General features: G+C 42.4%; 2 protein-coding genes across 2 annotated transcripts in view; both read left to right on the top strand.

Annotated features, from left to right (window-relative positions):
- Window positions 1-18,999, top strand: part of hs3st1l2 (heparan sulfate (glucosamine) 3-O-sulfotransferase 1-like 2) — a 33,939-nt gene extending 14,940 nt beyond the window's left edge. The window contains exons 2-3 of the mRNA XM_085786153.1: window positions 15,576-15,985; window positions 17,483-18,999. Of these exons, the coding sequence (XP_085642279.1) occupies window positions 15,728-15,985; window positions 17,483-18,148 (924 nt within the window). The 5' untranslated portion in view covers window positions 15,576-15,727 and the 3' untranslated portion in view covers window positions 18,149-18,999. The remainder of the gene's footprint in view (window positions 1-15,575; window positions 15,986-17,482) is intronic.
- Window positions 1-20,711, top strand: part of LOC146981176 (nuclear factor 7, brain-like) — a 454,853-nt gene that overhangs the window by 212,717 nt on the left and 221,425 nt on the right. The gene's annotated exons all lie outside the window — the stretch shown is intronic.

Genomic DNA, 20,711 nt, shown 5'->3' with positions numbered 1-20,711 from the left:
ATGACCTGAGGTGAGGAACTATCCACAAGTTTCCGAACGTCATCTATGGTCAAAAACGGAAGCCGGTTTTGCATTTGCGCTGGAATTGTACGTTTACGTTTCCATGGTTTTCAGTTGCGGTAAACGCATGGATCTATTAACGCTGGCTTTTAACACAGATGTCAATTTGTGTGATAATATCTATTGTTAAAAGCTGGTGCGATGATCCATGCGGTTTACAGATTTTCATTGAAAAAAAAAAATCCATGCATTTACAGCAACTACCGAAACCATGGAAACGTTAACATAAAATTCCACCGGAAGAGGAAAACTGGCTTACGTTTTTGACGTTCAGAAAAAGGTGGATAGATGAGCAGGAAAAGATAATAATGAAGAGATGAAGAGAATAAACAGATGAATTTATACTGTCAGAAGGTGTAATGTTGTGACCGCAGATGATGGTTGATGACTTATTGATTGATTGATTGGTAGGTAATCTAAGCTGACAGCGGTATTTGACCACCATGTTACAGTGGTCAGTGCAGAAGCTTCACGACTGACTTTATCAACCTGCAGACTTGACCAAACCATTTTACCTGCTTTACATAAAGTAACTAACTACACAGTATTAAACTGTGTTACTCTAATGTTGAGTGAATGAGAAGGAGCTAAACTAAAGATAAAGCACTTCTCTACAAACACTTTAAAGACATTGGATTGTTTCTGTTTGCATAGGCTATTCCTTTCCTCAGCTCTGTGCTGCTGGTTTTAAACCGTAAAGGGACCGATGCTGAGTGTCGTCCCTTCTCTTCTCCTTACAGCTTAGTCCAGTTCAGACTGTTCGACTTTGAAGGCATCTGACTGTGATCGCGCAGCCTTGAAGCTGTTATGGGCAACTTGGCCAGATGTTTATCGTGTTTTACCAATAACCGCGTCTCATAAAGTGATGTTTGCCAATCACAGTTGATCAGAGCTTTAGTCACACCACAGGAGAATCTCGTAAGATACATGTAATCGTTTAGAGCCATCAGATAATCGGACGTTTGCTTTCCTGGGTCGGAAGGGGAGAAATCGGGCAGAAAAAAATCAGCCAGATTAACTTTATGTGTGTACCAGGCTTTATGGGTGAATTCAGACCTAACTCGTTTGGAGCAGTCGTTCCAAAAAACTGGGAGCGTTTAACCCCAAAGATCGTTCGCTCATTTGGTCAGATGTGAACACAGCATTCATGTTTGTTTGCAGGATAAAATAATTGCGCTGGGATCGCCAAGAAGAAAGGGTTGGTCTCATCTCTGCTCACTTCCATTCGAGCTGCAAAAGTATAAAGGATGACTCAAGTCGGGCCACGGGGTCGACTTTTTTTTATTTCTTGGCTGGATTCGGTCCGAAAATATTACCAATGACTCAGATTGGGTTGGGTTTTAATTTTCAGGCCCGTTGAGATCTACTTTTTCCAGGGTAACCTCCTCCTGCTCCTTCTAGATAAGATCTCTGACCAGTAAGAAAACAGTTGTTTCAGCATCTGTTTACAACTTTGTACCGCTTCGGACTGTCACCATGTGAAACTACTCAAACGAAAAATCAGCAACTGTATCGTCTTCGCTCCGTGAATCAGAGCAAATGCAAACAAGCCACATGTCTGAACGAACCCCGAGTGATTCCTAATAATCTCGAAGGACACAGTTTAACGTCACCGTCCTCAAGACCGACATTTGCAGTGGTTGTTGTTGTTGTTGTTGTTGTTGTTTTAGGAGTCTCTGGCTCTTTTACTGTATTTCACTTGTGCACATGATGTTGTTAAAGACGCCCACATGAGCTTTGGCAGCGCAGACAAACATCTGAGAGAGGAAGAGGCTGTTGTCAAGGGCCGTTGTCAGGGGCCGACGTGGACAGGTCTGTTTTCCTCCTCTCAGGAAAAAAAAAAAAGATCAAATCTTCCTCTCACGCAGGCGACTTGAGCCTCTCTCTCCTCGGGCTGCGGACCCGGCGCTCGGCGCTCGGCTGCCTCGAACTCCTCACACAAACAAGACAAGAGCCTGGAAGAGGCAACAACAACAAAACAAAACAAAACAAAAAACTCATCTCTGGACTTCAATCGACGCTGGAGAGTTGTTGTTGTTGTTTTCACTCTAATTCACACCTCATGTTTCCTTTTCATCTTATCTGTGAACTCCCAGAGAACCTGGCCCAGTGTTGGGGCTTTAACCCTCCTGTTGTCCACCTGGGTCAAGGAAGGAAGGAAGGAAGGAAGGAAGGAAGGATAAAGGGAAAGATGGGAGGAAAGAAGGAAGGGAAAAAGGAAGGAAAGATAGATGGATGGAGGGAAGAGATTGGGACAAGAAGGAAGGAAGGAAAGATAGAGGGAGGGAACAGATTGGGTCAAGAAGGAAGGAAGGAAGAAGGGAAAGATGGGAGGGAGGGAGAAAGGAAGGAAGGAAGGAAAGAAGGAAGGATAAAGGGAAAGATGGGAGGAAAGAAGGAAGGGAAAAAGGAAGGAAAGATAGATGGATGGAGGGAAGAGATTGGGACAAGAAGGAAGGAAGGAAGGAAGGAAGGAAAGATAGAGGGAGGGAACAGATTGGGTCAAGAAGGAAGGAAGGAAGGAAGAAGGGAAAGATGGGAGGGAGGGAGAAAGGAAGGAAGGAAGGAAGGAAGGAAGGAAGGAAGGAAGGAAGGAAGGAAGGAAGGAAGGAAGGAAGGAAGGAAGGAAGGAAGGAAGGAAGGAAGGAAAGAAAGATAGAGGGAGGGAACAGATTGGGTCAAGAAGGAAGGCAGGAAGGACGAAGGGAAAGAAGTAAGGAAGGAAGGAAGGAGTTAATGAAGGAAGGCAGGAAGGATAAGGGGAAAGAAGGAAGGAAAGAAGGAGTTAATGAAGGAAGGCAGGAAGGACAAAGGGAAAGATGAGAGGAAAGAAGGAAGGGAAAAAGGAAGGAAAGATAGAGGGAGGGAGGGAACAGATTGGGTCAAGAAGGAAGGAAAGAAGGGGGAAGGAATGTGGAAATAGGGAAGGGAAAAAGGAAGGAAAGAAAGATGGAGCGTCAATTGGATCAAAAGAGGAAGGAAGAAGAAGTAAGGACGAAGGGAAAGAAGGAAGGAAGGAAGGATTGTGGAAAGAAGGAAGAGAGAAAGGAAGGAAGGATGGAGGAAGGGAACAACAGAAGGGTTAAAGGATTTTTTGTAACATCCTGAGACGGGTCCAGATTCTCACTGTTCATCGTCCTCCATCTTTTCTGAGGAATAAAAATAATGTCGGGGGGGGGGCGCAGGAAGAACCCCCGCGGTCGGTCGAAACCCGATTTGGAGGCATGACCGATTCCCACCGTCTTCCTCAGATAGCTTCATCTGTTCTGTTTACGGACCCCCACTCCCCCCCGCCGAGCGCTGGACATCTCCTCTCCAGGCGGGAAATGGGAACGAGATGGGGGGAAATGGGACCGGCCCCTCGTCACATTTCCTTTGTTATTATTCTGAAAGGCAATCATCATCTCCGTGGCTGTGATGTATGTGAGACCGGCCGGCCGAGGAGTGTGTGTGTGTCTGTCCTTCCCTTTTCCCTTCCTTTCTTCCTCCCATCTTTCCCCCCTCCCTTCCTTCTTGACCCAATCTGTTCCTTCCTTCCTTCCTTCCTTCCTTCCTTCCTTCCTTCCTTCCTTCCTTCCTTCTTGATCCAATCTGTTTCCTCCCTCCTTCTATCTTTCCTTCCTTTTCCCTTCCTTCCTCCCATCATTCCCTTTGTCCTTCGTTCCTTCCTTCCTTCCTTCCTTCCTTCCTTCCGTCTTGACTCAATCTGTTCCCTCCCTCCTTCTATCTTTCCTTCCTTCCTTCCTTCCTCTCTTCTTCCCATCTTTCCCTTTGTCCTTCCTTCCTTCTTGACCCAATCTGTTCCCTCCCTCCTTCTATCTTTCCTTCCTTTTTCCCTTCCTTCCTTCCTTCCTTCCTTCCTTCCTTCCATCTTTCCCTTTGTCCTTCCTTCCTTCCTTCTTGACTCAATCTGTTCCCTCCCTCCTTCTATCTTTCCTTCCCTTTTCCCTTCCTTCCTTCCTCCCATCTTTCCCTTTGTCCTTCCTTCCTTCCTTCTTGACCCAATCTGTTCCCTCCCTCCTTCTATCTTTCCTTCCTCCCATCTTTCCCTTTGTCCTTCCTTCCTTCTTGACCCAATCTGTTCCCTCCCTCCCTCTGTCTTTCCTTCCTTCCTCCCATCTTTCCCTTTGTCCTTTCTGCCTTCCTTCTTGACCCAATCTGTTTCCTCCCTCCTTCTATCTTTCCTTCCCTTTTCCCTTCCTTCCTTCCTCCCATCTTTCCCTTTGTCCTTCCTTCCTTCCTTCTTGACCCAATCTGTTCCCTCCCTCCCTCTATCTTTCCTTCCTTCCTCCCATCTTTCCCTTTGTCCTTCCTGCCTTCCTTCTTGACCCAATCTGTTCCCTCCCTCCCTCCCATCTTTCCTTCCTTTTCCCCTTCCTTCCTTCCTCCCATCTTTCCCTCCTACCAGGAGGGTTGTGTGTGTGTGTGTGTGTGTGTGTGTGTGTGTGTGTGTGTGTGTGTGTGTGTGTGTGTGTGTGTGTGTGTGTGTGTTGAGGCAAACAGGAAACCCAGAAAGTGGAAGTTTGAAGTTTGGAAGCAAAGAAAGACGAATGGCTGAGTGAATGAAGGTGGTATACTACCTGGCAAATGAAGAGAAAGGGAAGAGGGAGAGGGAGAGCAGAGTGTGAAAAGAGAGATGGATGGATGAGGAAAGAGAGGAGGGGGGGGGGGTGTGAGGGGGGTGAATGGAAGAAGACGAAATAAAGGAAGGAGGACACAGACAGAGTTTTATCTGACTCTCACAGCCTTGGTGATATGACAGGCTTGGCAATCCAAAGCGTTTCACCATGCATGCCCCCCCCTCAACCCCCCCTGCAGAGCACACACACACGAACTGTACCTCAGCCCCCTCCTCCTCCTCCTCCCTCCTCCTCCTCCCCGCCACCCTGAATCTCTCTGTACAGGATAATCCTCACCACCACCCCCCCACCCCCACCCCCACCCCCACCCCAAATACCATCGCTCAGTAAAAAGATATTTCCAAGGGCCTGGATGGCAGAGAGTCGCACGCTGTGTAGCCTACTCACACAAAAGGCAAAGGCTGCGCACACACATGCAGATGAGACAAGATACACACACACACACACACACACACACACACATATACACACACACACACACACACCCACACACACACACACTAAAACTTATAAGACATGGGGACTCTCCCAAAACGCACATGACAGCATCTGCCTTTCACAGATAATTACACTCCCCCCTCCCTCCTTTTCTTTTCTTTTTTTCCCTCCCTCCCTCTCTCCCTCCATCTCTATCTTCTCCGGGCCTGGCGAGATACTTGTGTTTGTCAATATGGAGAATTCACGCATCATTGACAGTCCTGGCATTGTTGTTGTTGTTGTTGCGGTTGTTGTTTGTTTGTTTGTTTGTTTGTTCTCCCCCCCGTCCACGGCGGCTAATGTGAATCACAAGAAGCGATGAGCGGGAAAGACGACGAGGACTCGGCAATGACTCATGCGAGGCTCATTGAGCAGCAGAGCCAAGACAAGAGCGTGCGCCAAGCCAGCGTGGAGCTCATGTGGCGCCCGTGAAAAAGAGCCGTCCAGCGAGCCCATGAAGCGGCGCAAATGAAGTCCGCCATTTTATTTGGTGGTTTTTTAATGCCAACGAGGCCGAGCGTGCAGCAATCGTAAACTCTTCCATCATCCTTCAGCACGGAAAGTTTTAACCCATTAGTGCAAAATATAATATGAACAGAAATAAAGACTTGCAACGGTTTTTGTTTTGGAAAATATCTCAAATTCTTGTTTGAAAAAGATTTACTGGTGACCCTTTAATTTACAGGCCATTAATTACGTGATAATGTCAAGAAATAGCAAGTAATTGCATTATAATGTCTAGAAATAACAGTCAATTTCATAGAAATGGAGAAAAATATCGCCAAGAAATAAAGATTGATTGCGTAGAAATAGCCCAGAAATAATTCATTGTTACTGACAATTGCCAGGACTTGGTGGAGAATGATTCTGGCCTTTCCCCAAAAAAATCAAAGCATGGAAAGCATGTGCAATCTTTTGCCTTCAGGAAAAAATACCATTACTATGAAATTGACCGTTATTTCTAGGCTATTTCTTGACATTACTATGCAATTACTTGGCATTATCAGGTAATTAGTGGCCTGTAAATTAAAGAGTTACCGATTTATTCAAGTTGTTTTTCAACAAAATCCAATAAGTGCAAGAAAACAATGAAGGAAAGTCTCTTTGTTTTTGCAGGTGCATGAACACAGAACTGTGTCTCATTTCCAATTCGTCAAGATTAAAAGTTTTCTGACTCAAAAAAAAAAAATTCCGGGGCGAAAAGGTGCGCTTGTGATTTATTTATGAGCAGCTAAGAGGCTGCTGCAGGGCATCCCCATTAGCATGGTGCTGGGGTTTGTTAGCGAATCCTAAAACGGGGCGAAGAACAAGGCGAGGAGGCAGAACAGAGGTGAGAGGGGTTAAAGAGGACGAGGGAAGGTGAGAGCGAGGACGAGGAGGAGGAGGAGGAGGAGGAGGAGGAGGAAGGTCATGAGGTGAGGTGGAAGTGAAGCGACTTGACAGCGAGGGGGAAGTACTACTCCTGCTTACAGAGGAGTCACAAGGGACTCACGCAACCACTTAACACAAGGCGTCTGCACATCTACACACACACAGAGAGACACCGACAGACACACACCTCCCAGAAGATTCCCCCTCCCTTTGTCTCAGTTGCCCCACATAGTAAGGGCAACATATGAAAATCTGGGAACTAAATCCTTACCAAGAAATTTCTTCACAATTGTCTTTAGGAAAGTGCGTAATATGATGTCCTAAAATGTTGAAATTCAACTCCCGTGGGAAACCCCCTAAAAAACTACTCAAAGTTGGGGTACCCGTAACTGGATTTTTGAACATTCCGAAATGTTAAATTTGGCCTGAAGTAATTTGTCAGGGGTCAAACTAGGGGTTTTTCATGATTCTGAGTTGATCGCAAACAATAGTTTTACACCCAAAACACTCCTTGGTGGAGAAAAAAACAGCCACACCCACTTTTCTTGTTCATCGGAACCCCCATCACCACCACCAATAGAATGCATTACAGAGAAGCCATTCCTTAGCATTGCAGAGGTTGTGTCACTACTAAATACTCAATATAATATAACTTATATTCCATAGCCTTTTTTCTACGTTACGTTTTTTTGCATGTCTGTGTTTTTATTACTAGTTATTGTTTTCATATAACATTAAGTTTTATGCGGATCGGGAGCGAGAGAGAAGGAAAGACATGAGGTGCACACCAGATTTCACATACCAGTAAAAACGGAAACATACACATAGCCTACACACACACACACACACACACACACACACTTCTCACTATTGGGTACATGTTAAAAGGTTGCTTTCTTCTACTTTTTATTCATTGCCATGGTAAATCGGCCTAAGTATTGTTTAGTGGTAGTTGTAGTTGGTTAGCATTAAAAGTGAGGAATTTTGGATGTTGAAGCCATTTACAACCTTCGATCACTGACAGACATACTACTTTTTACACCTGATATGTGTTATCTCCTTCTTTTTTTTAAGAACTTGAAATATGTCATGTCATTGCGTTGATAACATGCATAAGAAACTTAAAAATTGTGGTAACACTTTATTTGATGCCTATCTCTATAATGCATAATTATCATACTTATAATGGGTTATAATCAGTGTGCGAAATACCCATCAATATTCGGGGGGGTCCCTAACTCGCGATTGTTGCGCAATACCGTTATTTTTTTTTTCTTTTTATAAAGTAGGACTATAACATTACAATAAGCCAAGAAAATTAGCCTATAGCCTAAAAAGGAGAGGCAAAGTTGTGCATTACAATGCAGAAAGTAATTGACAATAAATAGACGATAATTCAATAAATAAAAGACAATAATTGGCACCACACTGGCGCACTTGAACAATGAATAAATGCCAGGTATAGGAGACTGGCGCGCGATCAGGGCAATGCAGAAACGAATAGACAATAAATAAAATACAATAATTAAAATGAATGAAAGACACCAAACTCGTGCACTCGAATAACAACCAACTGTATAAATCTGGAGATCTGAGACTAACGTGCAATTATGTGCACGACGAGATCCTCAGCCTGCAACTATGACCGATCATGTAGCCTTATCTAACCATCCATCTAGCAAATACGTTTAAACACAGCATTGAACACATCCACAAATCACATTCGTATAACGGGCCATCATGAAAATTGAAAAAGCACAGACACATAGCTCACAACAGGCGCCTGGCCAAACAACACCACTGGGGGTTCAGGCCATAGTATGCTGAAGCAGGCTAGCCTCTTACCTTAAGTTATTTTCCTGCCTTAATGTCAAACCAAGGGTTGCGGTATTTCCATTACCCCACCTGCTTAGGTGTAAAAAAAAAAAAGAAAAAAAAGAAAAGCGGCCAATCACCAGTGCTCGCAGCAGGGGCTGCGGCTACGTCTTCAGAGCACTCGGCCTCAACTTCACTTTCTTCGGCAGAGGGTGGAGAGGAACTGGATCCTCTGTTCTGATAGCGAGTGGGCTCGACTCCTGCGCTGGGCTGGCGCACATGGCTAATTTGCGCACATGGCTAATTTGCATAATGCGCAGGTGACACGGTTCAGCTTAATGTTAAACGAATAAATGTTTTGAATTATGAATACTGGACATGGTGATCTTAAACACATTTAATTGACCACAATAAAATTATTATATTATATTATATTATTTATTTTTTGACAAGATTGAGACCCCCCTCAGATTTTGCTTTTGAGTCTTTCAGGGGGTCTCAAGGGGTTAATCAGGGGGGTCCGACCCCCCCAAACCCCCCCGTATTTCGCACTATGGTTATAATAATAAAAGTTATAATGCAGTTATAGCACTGTATAACTACAGTTATAAACACTCATAAATGATCATAATGCTTTATAACAATAATCATAACACACTATAAAGCATTTTATCTTGACTTATAAGGTCAGGTATTAATATGTTATAACTATTAGGAACTCGCTGACAATGGCCACATTGATAATGCATTAAAAATATAGTTATAATGCGTTACAATTGGCTCATAGTCGTGTATAACTATCATAATAAACACTCATAAATTATCATAAGGCTTTATAACAATAAGCATAACACATTATAGAGCATTATAACTCTATTATAAGACTTGACCTTAAGCCATTATAAAATGCTCTATGATGTGTTATGCTAATTGTTACAAAGCCTTATGATCATTTATGAGTGTTTATAATGATGGTTATACACTTTCATAAGCCAATTATAACACATTATAACTATATTTATAATGTATTATCGACGTGGGCATTGTCAGCGAGTTACTAACAATTATAACCTATTATAATACCTGACCTTATAAGTCATGATAAAATGCTTTATAGTGTGTTATGATTATTGTTATAAAGCCTTATGATCATTTATGAATGTTTATAATTATAGTTATACAATGCTATAACCACATTAAACTCATTATAAGTATGGTTATAATGCATTATAGAAATAGGCGTCAAAGTCTTACCAAAATGGTTGTTAGTTGGCTAACAGTAAATACATATACAATACATTAGAGATCAGCTATTCCTGTGCATGGCAGAGGTTTTCTTTAATGTCACAGAAAAACATCTACTATTACTACTGAATACTTAATATAACTATATTCTACCTTTTTACATTGTTGGACATTAATCTAGCACACATGTCAATGTCATGTCAAAAACCTGGGGGAGATCTATCCTGCGATACACTTTTATATGGCCTTCAAGAAAAATATTATGTTAATAATGGCCCACCAATATAGCATTCACATTACTCACATTACAAATCCCATACACTACCAGCTAACAGCTACCACGGTCATGACCAAGCAATAGGCCCAAGCTGGAATGAACAAGTTTGTGACACACTGCAACATCTATCTTTTTCCATTCTTCAAAAAGAGCCTGAATGCTCGATGGCACCACTGTGTATTTTTTGTACTTTTCCTATCTTCATTTCGAACAAACTTGTTTCAGTTGTTGCTGGAATGTGAAATCTGGTGCATGTCCACTGTCTTTTCTCTCTCGCTGCTTGCTACCGGTCCGCATAATAAATTACATTTATAATAACTTTTTTAATAAATTTAGCGACACCACAAAATCCTGGAGGGTCTGTATAATGTACTATAGAAAAAAGGGTAGAATAAAAGTCATATTATATTGAGTATTTAGTAGTATTATGTAACACAACCTCTGCAATGATAAGGAATGGCTTCTCTGTAATGCATTCTATTGGTGGTGGTGATGGGGGTTCCGATGAACAAGAAAAGTGGGTGTGGCTGTTTTTTTCTCCACCAAGGAGTGTTTTGGGTGTAAAACTATTGTTTGCGATCAACTCAGAATCATGAAAAACCCCTAGTTTGACCCCTGACAAATTACTTCAGGCCAAATTTAACATTTCGGAATGTTCAAAAATCCAGTTACGGGTACCCCAACTTTGAGTAGTTTTTTAGGGGGTTTCCCACGGGAGTTGAATTTCAACATTTTAAGACATCATATTACGCACGTTCCTAAAGACAATTGTGAAGCAATCTCTTGGTAAGGATTTAGTTCCCAGATTGGTCAAATATCTGCTAAAATGCCCTTACTAACAGACACACACACACACATAAACCAGAGTGTGACTGGCAGTATCAGCCCACAGTTTGCAGCTTCACATCAAAATAATGAGTGGAAGGTGCTCTCTCTTACTCTCTTACTCTGGATTTGGGCGTTTTTAGCTGCCAGCAAGCTAACGTGCATGAGAGTTCATACGTAGGACACTGCAAGAAGCCTTTAATGTTGTTGTTGTTGTTGTTGTACGACATGAATCACGCAGAGCTTGGCCTGATCTTGTAGCCAAAAATGTTATGGGGATTTTGTGGCGAGGAGATAATGAAGCAGGTATGTGGTAGTTTGTGATGGAGTCTCTGAGCTGGTTTAATGTTCACTTCCATGTGCAACCTGAGATTCATGCAGCAGTTTGAGGCCTGATTACACACTGTAGTGAACTAAAACAGCCATCTACAAACATGAGACCAACCAAACCGGTGCTGTTTCTGCCAATTTGACAAATTTTGATTATCTATCTGGGCGGACATAAAAACACAAAACAAGAAATACTATCCCTTAGTTTGTCTTCTTCTACATCCATGTGCATCTCATTTCTCGACAATTAGCGAGAGGATAAAACAAACTGCAGTTCATTTCCAGATAAAATACACCAGGCTGCTCTGGATTTTGTTGATATGAAATGAAACTCTCAGAGCAACAGGGAGAAACTATTTCGAGACCGCACTTTTTTATTTTTTAATGTCGTTTAAATGACACACGTACATTTTTAACGTTAGTGGAAGTCTCTTTGTATTAATACGACTGAACCATGTTTTTGCTTTTTGTGCATAACTCAAAAACATTCAGTCGAACCGCAGCTCTCTTGTCCCCAAGTGAACAGCCGCCACGCCCCATGACACCTTCATGAACAACCTGTAAAATGCAACCTCCGGTGCACGCAGTTAGCGAGGGTTGATGGCGAAGGTTGCAGCATTGATGACGACAGTGTCACCAGGCCAGGGGATAAAGCACAGAAGGTCGGGGGGTGCGGCGACGCTCCCTGAAGGAACAATTAGCGCTCTGCTACAGGAACAAGGCAAGACAGGAGGGGATCCTCCTCTGAACCAGAACACTGTTGCACTAATTAATAAGTCAGTCGCATCAGGGCGGCCTCGGCACAACCACAACAATAACATCAGCAACAACAGGAAAAAGCACTGGGACAAACAGAAAAACAAGAGGAGGGGTTTAGTGTTGCTAACAACTGTGTGCTGCTGTGTTATTATCATTTAAACCCTCATTAAGTTTTTACTGTTAAAGACCATTTGCATGTTGCAGGTGTAGCCTACACCACAACAAACAGGGTACAACCATATCTTTACGTTTAACAAACAAAACCTGCTTATTGCAAATTTCAGATTTTTTTTACAGGCAAAAGGATGACGCTAAATTTTACAAAAGAAATTTACGGAGACAAAAGTCAACCCTTAAGGGGATAGTTCAACATTTTGGCAAATTGGCCCATTGCCATAATCCCTATAGCAGTAGGTTTGTTACCTTTAATTGTCGGTGCAAGCTATTTTTAGAACGGCGGAGCAGAGCCGCGAGCCGCTCAGAGCTAAGCTACGAAGGCTAATGGGATTTCTTGGTTTCCCTCATCAAACTCATCGAATACACAATCCAACAACTCCAAAACGCTCTGGTGGACAAGTTGTGACCTGCACATTCACCACGCTATGAGATAATAACAGAACGTTACCAGACAGAGTTGTTTTTGAGGCAAATACAGATACTGCTTGATGAAAAACTGCCCCCGACGGGAACGTACATCAGCGGTTTTGCATGAATTTACCTTGAAAACCAAATACAGTCAGCTGGAAATCCTATATGAACATCACTACAAGAGAAACCAGGCTGTGAATTAGCCTACATAAGATCACTCAACTGCTTCTAATTTGCTCCAAACTGCAAAAGGAAACGTGGTTACTGGTTATGATACAGTAAACCTCACTGCTGAATGTTTGTAGTGACTCGCTACTGCTAATTTGTTGTGTGTTTGTGGCAGTTTTATCATATTATTGGTGGATTTTCACCAGCGGTTGTTTCTGAAGTTCTTTGCTCACAGTAATTTGTATCTCTCATTACATTTTCCTACTTTTCCTTGTGTGGTAATGATCTGAATGATGTGTGAATGTTGGACGTATTGAGTTGATTGGAGTAACTCAGCTCACCTGGCAGCAGCAGCAGCACAGGTGTACATCATCACACTAACGACGGCTCTGCTCCTCTTGGCTCTGGAAGACACAATCACTGTGGCTGTAGTGAATGTGATGACTTCAAGCAAACCAAAGAGGAGAGATTGTGCACAGAAATGCAAATTTCAACATTAAAGTTAACTGACTGAATATTTTTACTCATCAGTAAATTCCCCCACTCCACACAGAGACAAGAGAGAACAAAAGGAAAACGCACTGCTGTAATCAGACTTCATAAATTAAACATTAAATGTTCTGTTGATGAAACGTCTTCAAAAAGAAACAGAGCCAAGTCAAAGGCCTTATGTAAATATATATATATATTTATGTGAACATGTGCTGACACTGACATCTCTCGTCTTCCTCTGGGGTTGAATGGGAGAGTTCACAGCCAAGGGCAGAGCATCACAACTTACAGAAACACTTTGACGTTTTTGGAAGAAGCACTTATTTGTTGTTTATTCCAGGAGTTAGATTGTTTCTGATCAACCTAACAAGACACAGTGTGCTAATTATTGAGGTTTAGAGCACGAAGCAACAACTGAGGCTGAAAAAAGCACAAAAGGAGGGAGGAGGGATAGAGGGAGGGAGAGATTCCCCCTGCAAATTTGTCCAATGGACAAGTGCCTTTTTCAACTGTGTGATATCATTCAGAAAGTTTGGTGCACTTCAGAAATGGTAGCATGAAAACAAAACCGAAACAAGTGATAATAAATGCAACAATATTACAACTTTCAGCTCCCAGATCGAACCGAGGCCTCTTGGTCAGGTGTGAAAACGACCTAATTGTCTAGAAAACAAGCCCAATCCAGCCACTAAGGACAAGGGTCAGGACTAAAGTCTATATCCTGTAAGAAGAAACCATGTAAACACTGCTCATCAAGCTTCACTCTGACAGAAACACACTCACCCAGGGAGCTCACAACCTTCTGAGGTTCAGCAGCTGATGTTTTGTGTGTGAACACATGGGGGGTCTGTGAAGAAAAGAGTATTTCAGCATTCACTGTCTTTGAATGGATTTACAGTATGAAAAAAAATCACAAACACACCCAGAAAAGATGAAGATGATGACGACTGATCATGTGTAGCTCGCTCACACGTTATCTTTGTTCTTGCAGCAGATGAGACGACGTTTGATTCTCTGTTGAAACAAAACCGTCTTGGATGTGAGATCAGTTAACTCCTGTGATGCACCTGTGAAAACGTGTGTTCATGCACTTAAACACTGAAACAACACACCAAATACACGTTAAACCCAACAGCAGGAGACGAACTGCAGCAGTCAGACTTTGAGGATTCACTGCACCTTGTCTTCCTCTATACTATAAAAGTGCCTGGCTGAACTCAGAGGGGTGTGCGTGCTCCTCGGGGAGGCCGTAAACCTCATAACAGCATTAATTTTCAATGCATCTCCTCTCTGTCTGCCTCAGATGTAGATTCATATTTTAATATCTTCTGGCTGTAATCACATCACAGGCCCGATATCCTGCACTGAAACCAAAACTGCTTGGGCTGAGACTTTGTTTAAAAAAAAAAAAGGAGAAAAAAAAAGGCATATTAAGAGTGCAGAGCCGTCTCAAGACATATGGGATCGTGAAATAGTCGAGCAAGCATGCGTGCACGGAGCAACTGCTGTGTGAGATGAATAGAAAACGCCACGTGACCGCACGCTTTGAATCTGAGCGTTCGCAACTCTACCTCCCCTGCTAACGGGAAACATTTCTGTTTCTTTTTTTGTTTTTTTTGCTCTTTTCAGGAAGATGGTTCAGTGATATTTTTTGGCCGTGGCGCTCACAGCCTGTCCATCTTCCAGACATTTGTTAAAAGTATTTGACTGAGGTTGCAAGACATGCAGTGGAAATCTCAAAACACAGCTGCATAAAATATTGTCTCCTTATGTTTTTATATCAGATCAGTTGTCGTCTGTTATCTGCAAATCATTATTCACACCGGCGCTAATATCACTGACATGAGGAAAGCTGTAGCTATTCGTAGTTTCAGTGCGTGTGAAGCAGCTCTGCTCACTCTGTGACTGTCACATGTTCTGTATGTGCAGACTTTCTGAGGGATGGAACAAAATACTGAGAACAAAAACAGTCACATCTCACAGTATAAAACTTATTTAGATGCACCAGGGAGAGATATAGCTGACGATTAGTACACATTTATTCCAGTTTTCTTTCTTTAATGAATGTTTATGTTCCTATTGTCTGCTTTGTATGCTTATTGCTTTGTATGCTTATTCTTCATATTATATGGGAGATATTTATTGATATTATTGGGTTTTGTTTTTGCATTATTGTTTATTTGGTTGTATTGTTTGGGATCAGCTTCTTTTGTTTTAATCTATTTTGGATCTTGGTATTAAAAACGCTCTGTTTTTGATGTACAGGTCCCGGCAGGATTATCTAATTATAATATAAACAAGCAACATACTTGTTTGTTGATTTTTATGATTTGATCCTGCAATGCGTATACAAATACACTAGAATAAGTCTGAAGAAAATGAAAGGTCATTTACATAAAATGCTGCTTGCTGATCAACAGTCATTTTGCCAAACACAGCGGTTTCCTAGTATTAAAGAAAAAAAAGTGATAAAGTGAGACAGTTAAGTGGGAAATAACCTTTTTTTTTTTCTTTTTCTTGGCTCGTAGGTTGTCAAACCGAAGCGCTCCCTCCCGAGGCCCCCTGCTGACTGATAACAAGCACAACTCACTACAAATCTGGGAGCTTCATGAGTGTGTGCACATAACCTCCACTCCACCTCTGTGTGTCTGTCTGTGTGTGTGTGTGTGTGTGTGGCACCATGCTGTGGACGGTGCTACTAGCGCTGCTGGTGCTTCTGCTGCTGCAGACTCAGCTGTCTGTGTGCTTGAGGGAATTACGCACTGGGGGTTCCAGCTCCTCTGCCGACTCCTCTTCATCGTCGTCTTCCTCCTCCTCGTACAATGCCACCCAGCAGCGGCTGCCTGGAGCCATTATTATTGGCGTGCGGAAAGGCGGCACCAGGGCCCTGCTGGAGATGCTCAACCTGCACCCAGATGTGGAGGTGGCAAAGGCCGAGGTAAAACACCGTCTCATGAGTATTTGCATCTTATCTGACTTTATACTGCTACTCCACTACATTTACTTGTTGCTGTCTTTCAGATTGAGATTAAGATTGAAGATGAATTCATTAAAACACAACACAGTGTTAAAGATGAACCCAGGGCCTCCCAATCCTTTGGTATTAATAATAAAACTATCATCTCCAAATTAATTATCAGCGGCGGCTCCCCCAAATAGTAGCAGCAGTAGATCGACCTGGATATTAGCTCCCTCGACTAAAAGCCAGTGGGAGTTTTTCATAGGCATTTGCATTTAATATATCAGTAAGTGGATTTAAGAGTCAACCAGTGGGCAACCGGCAGATGTATCAGTGACCCACTGATCCGGGATTATGAATGAAATACAAACAGCCAGTGGTAGTCTTAACGTCAGCTGGGGAAATGATGCACTGCAGATAGTTTCTTATTTCCTACAGTAAGTTTAACCTGCTGTTTGCTGCCACGCTGGTACAAATGGCAGCAAACGCAGCGCAGCAGATGAGTAGACTGTCTAATATTTCTATCTCCATCAAAGCGGAGAGGTAAAGACAAAATCAGAACAAAGTCCATTAAACCTTTGAATACAGTTTGTCGTGGACTTACAGTATGTGGTTATGAGTGATGACAGGCATGTCCCAGAGAAGTTACACAGAGAGAAATCCTAATCAGGGTGAAGGCCGCGAAGTTGGAAAACTCAAATAGATTGGTTTTGACAAGATGGGGTCAGATGGAAAAAGCTCAGTGTCTTTTAGATGTAAAAAGTTAGCGAATTAATAAAGAGAAGTTTTCAAAACCACTGCATCATTTTTGACCCCTAAAATGTCTTTATGGTCACCCAGTGTTGGTGGTAGCAAAAACTAAAAACTAAAATTGATGCAGGCAAACCGGAGTTACATCATGGCTAGACGGTGCTCGGGATAGCAACAACGCTAACCTATGGGGGCAATTCTTTCAACCACAACAAACACTCAAAAAACAATCAAATATCTATGGTAGGCTACATGGCTCGAATCCTTACGAGACACCACTGAACTCATATAGTGTACAGTAAAAACAGTATAAACTTTGTGTTTTTGCATGTAGCCTAATCACTCGCCTCAGATAGCCTAACTAAAATAAACGGTCAAGTGGTAATGTCCAAAATATCTCAGACTGTTTATTTTTGTGAAGAAAAAATCACAACAAGGAAAAAGTGGTTTGCCTGCATCAATATGTCATAAGGATTCGAGTCATGTTCCATAGATATTTGATTGTTTTTTGAGTGTTTGTTGTGGTTGAAAAAATTGCCCTCATACTTTAGCGTTGTCGCTATCACTAGCGCTGTCTAGCCATGGTGTAACTCTGGTTTGCCTGCATCAATTTTAGTCGCGTTTTTTTGCTCCCTCCAACACTGTGACCATCAGGACAACGATTTAGGGGTCAAAAATGACCGGAATTCTCCTTTAATGCTGACCCACCGTCTTTCCCTCGCTCAGGTGCACTACTTCAACGTGGAGGAGCACTTCCAGCGAGGCCTGGACTGGTACCGAGCCCAGATGCCCTTCACCCTCCCTCGTCAGCTGACGGTGGAGAAGACCCCCGGCTACTTCGCGGCTCCTCAGGTCCCGGCGCGCGTCTGGGACATGAATCCCGCCGTCCGCTTGCTGCTGATCGTCCGGGACCCGGCGGAAAGGCTCGTCTCCGACTACACCCAGGTCCTGCACAACCGCCTGACCCGCCACAAGCCGTACCAGGCCCTGGAGGAGCTGCTGCTCCGCAAGGGCCACATCGACCCCGGCTACAAGGCCCTGCAGCGGAGCCTCTACCACCAGCATCTGGCCCGCTGGCTGGAGGTCTTCCCTCGGGAGCAGATCCACGTGGTGGACGGCGACGCGCTCATTCGGGATCCCTTCCCCGAGCTGAGAAAAGCGGAGAGGTTCCTGGATCTGCCGCCCAGGATCAGCCCCGACAACTTCTACTACAACACCACCAAGGGCTTCTACTGCCTCCTGTCCGCCGGACACGACAAGTGCCTGGACGAGTCCAAGGGCAGACCGCACGCACCGCTGAGCGCCCAGGCCTTCAAGAAGCTCTGCCGCTACTTCAGGAAGCCCAACAAGCTGTTCTTTGAAATGGTGGGAAGGTCGTTTTCCTGGTGCTGATCAACAGCAAGCGAGGAGAAGATGCCGACACATTCAGGGACTCAAAGGGAGAAAGAAAGAAAACTGATGTGTGTGTGTGTGTGTGTGTGTGTTTTTGTAGGTAGACGAGTGGAAAGATTTGAGTTGTTTTAACGTCATAAACATCCGTTGTTGCTGTTGGTACCTACTCAGGTGTAACTGTGGCCAACGAGAGCTTCAATGTGTGAAGATATTTGGACGGGAAGGAAGTCAAACTGCTCTTGTTGAACATGTGGCCACAACACAAAACATAAAAAAAAACTCTTACCATGACCATGCCGGTGCCTCCCTGGATCAACTCACTTGACGAAGCTATACGACAACCGTGCCATACACAAGTGTGAAAGTGGAAAAAAAAAAACACAACTAACCGCTTGTTAGTGCTCGTTCGAGAGGCGTTCAAAGACGACGTGAGGACTTTTTTTCAAGTGATGTAGAAATAAACAAGATGGTTTGAATTTGATTGATTTGTTGCACTATGAACTTTAAATGCATAAAAAATGAGTTTCAATGTAGACGATTTCAAACAGAGGCCGACGACTCCTTGCTTTGATTTTTTCTCAACAGCTGTTTGTGTGTTAGTAAAGAAAACATGTTTTAGTTGAGTCATCTTGTTTACTTCAATCTTTTGTTATTTTAATAAGCTGAATATTAGATGTTCAGCAAAGATGTCTATTTTTTAGTTCTTTTGAAAGTAGCCACAATCAGAATTCGTTTTTTTTTCTTCTTATCATCAAAGCTTATGTAGCACTTGTTTGTGTTTTTACTTTACTTTCTTTTTTTTTTTAAAGATGTTCTTCTAATAAATGTGTTGAGTCTTAAGTCTCCTGCCTGAACCCAGTTATGAGGTTTAAAGGGTTTAGAAACATCAAACATAAAGACGCAGAGATAAAGAGTCACTGACAGGTCTCTCTGAAAGCTCCTCTCCCTCAAAGTGGATGAAGATGTTCTCTGTCAGTGTCTATCGAAAATGTTCTTTACATCAAGGATCAAAGCGAACCTGCGTTTCTTTTCATCATCAAGTTATACCTGTCAAGGAATTACCTCCAGTTTCACCATCACTCCCCAACAAATCACACCTGTGTTCCACCTGAGGGGGCTTTATGAGTTTGAGGTTACTTGATCTGGAGACTGACACGTCACGACATCAGTGTAGAAAGTTGAAGCTGTAGGATTAAAGCTGGGCTTTTTTTTATTTTTAACCAAGGGATTGATTTTAGTTAGTTTCTCACAATCCATTAGTCATGGGTCTAACTTCAATTTACCATTTATTTACGCTTTTCAAAACAGCTACAACTAATGATTATTTGCATTACTTTTTTCCTGAAGCTCGACATGACATCCACACATATTTTATTTACAGTCCAAAATAAAAATGTTACATCTACAATGATACAAAAATCAGTTTCTTCCAGTTCAAGAAGCTTTAACTGGAGGATTTTTGATCATAAAAGAATAATCAAATTCAGTTGAGTTCAGCCATAAAGCGATTAGGAATGACCTGCCACACTCCAGAAACACTTTATGGTGTTTCTGTGGTTTGAGCATCAGGTGAAATTATACTTGTTTTCAGGAGATTTTTCACTTATTCTTGACTTGATATTAGACTATATTAGAAATTAGTAATTGCTGCTTTGACTGATGTTGTTTTCACGTTGTGACTGGGAGTTTTATTTAAACCAGTCTAGATTATCATTTCCCCTTCAGGCTGTGTTTAAACCCAAAGGGATCCATCAACAAAAAAAGAATAACAAGTTCTTTGCATAATTATAAGTTGTAAAGTTCTCAGATGAATAACAGTGCAAACTGCTGTCACTGACTTTTGGCCACTTGGGGCCAGTGTAACAAACACGACACTGACTTTTTTCATTCTGTGAAGTTGGTACAACAAATAAGTTAAACAGTTACATATAGGAATGACCCCTTCGTTTATTTCTATGTTGCTGTAAAAATCTTTGCAGCTTTAATTTTTTTTTTCGCTAACACTTAATAATAAGTACACACTATTAAGCATTAATTAAGCATTAATAATACTGAATTCTTCATTTATAACGCATGAATACTCACTAGTATGCAGTTTATAAATAAAGTTAGTGCTTATCAATGATGAGTAAAACATTTTTAACTGTGTTTATAAACTACATACACTAATGAGTATTCATGTTATAAATGATGAATTCAGTATTTAAAGCAGAAGTAAGCGATCCGGTCGTTTTGGCTAACTTTTTGTCAGCCGATGGAGTTAGCAGTCCCCGCCCTCGTCCCTACGTCACCACATTCACGCGCATCCCTTGGCTGCACACACAGAGAGGACCGCCCCTTTATGCCGTTCTCTCTCCTCATTGGATAAAGGTTGTAGGATACAAGGAAGTATACAAGACGTTTTCTCCTCGGCTTACAGCAGAGCAGAGTGACTGACAGACCCGTGTTTCAGACCAAACACTCTACGTAAGTGATTGCTGTCGGAAGATATAACTATTTAAGACTTATATTAACGCAAATATTCCGCTTACTTCTGCTTTAATGCTTAATAGTGTGTACTTAT

This window comes from Trachurus japonicus, chromosome 9 (assembly GCF_045865225.1).
Source record: "Trachurus japonicus isolate A0001 chromosome 9, Traja_1.0".
NCBI classification, from domain to species: domain Eukaryota; kingdom Metazoa; phylum Chordata; class Actinopteri; order Carangiformes; family Carangidae; genus Trachurus; species Trachurus japonicus.
This window is presented reverse-complemented; position numbering and strand designations above follow the sequence as displayed.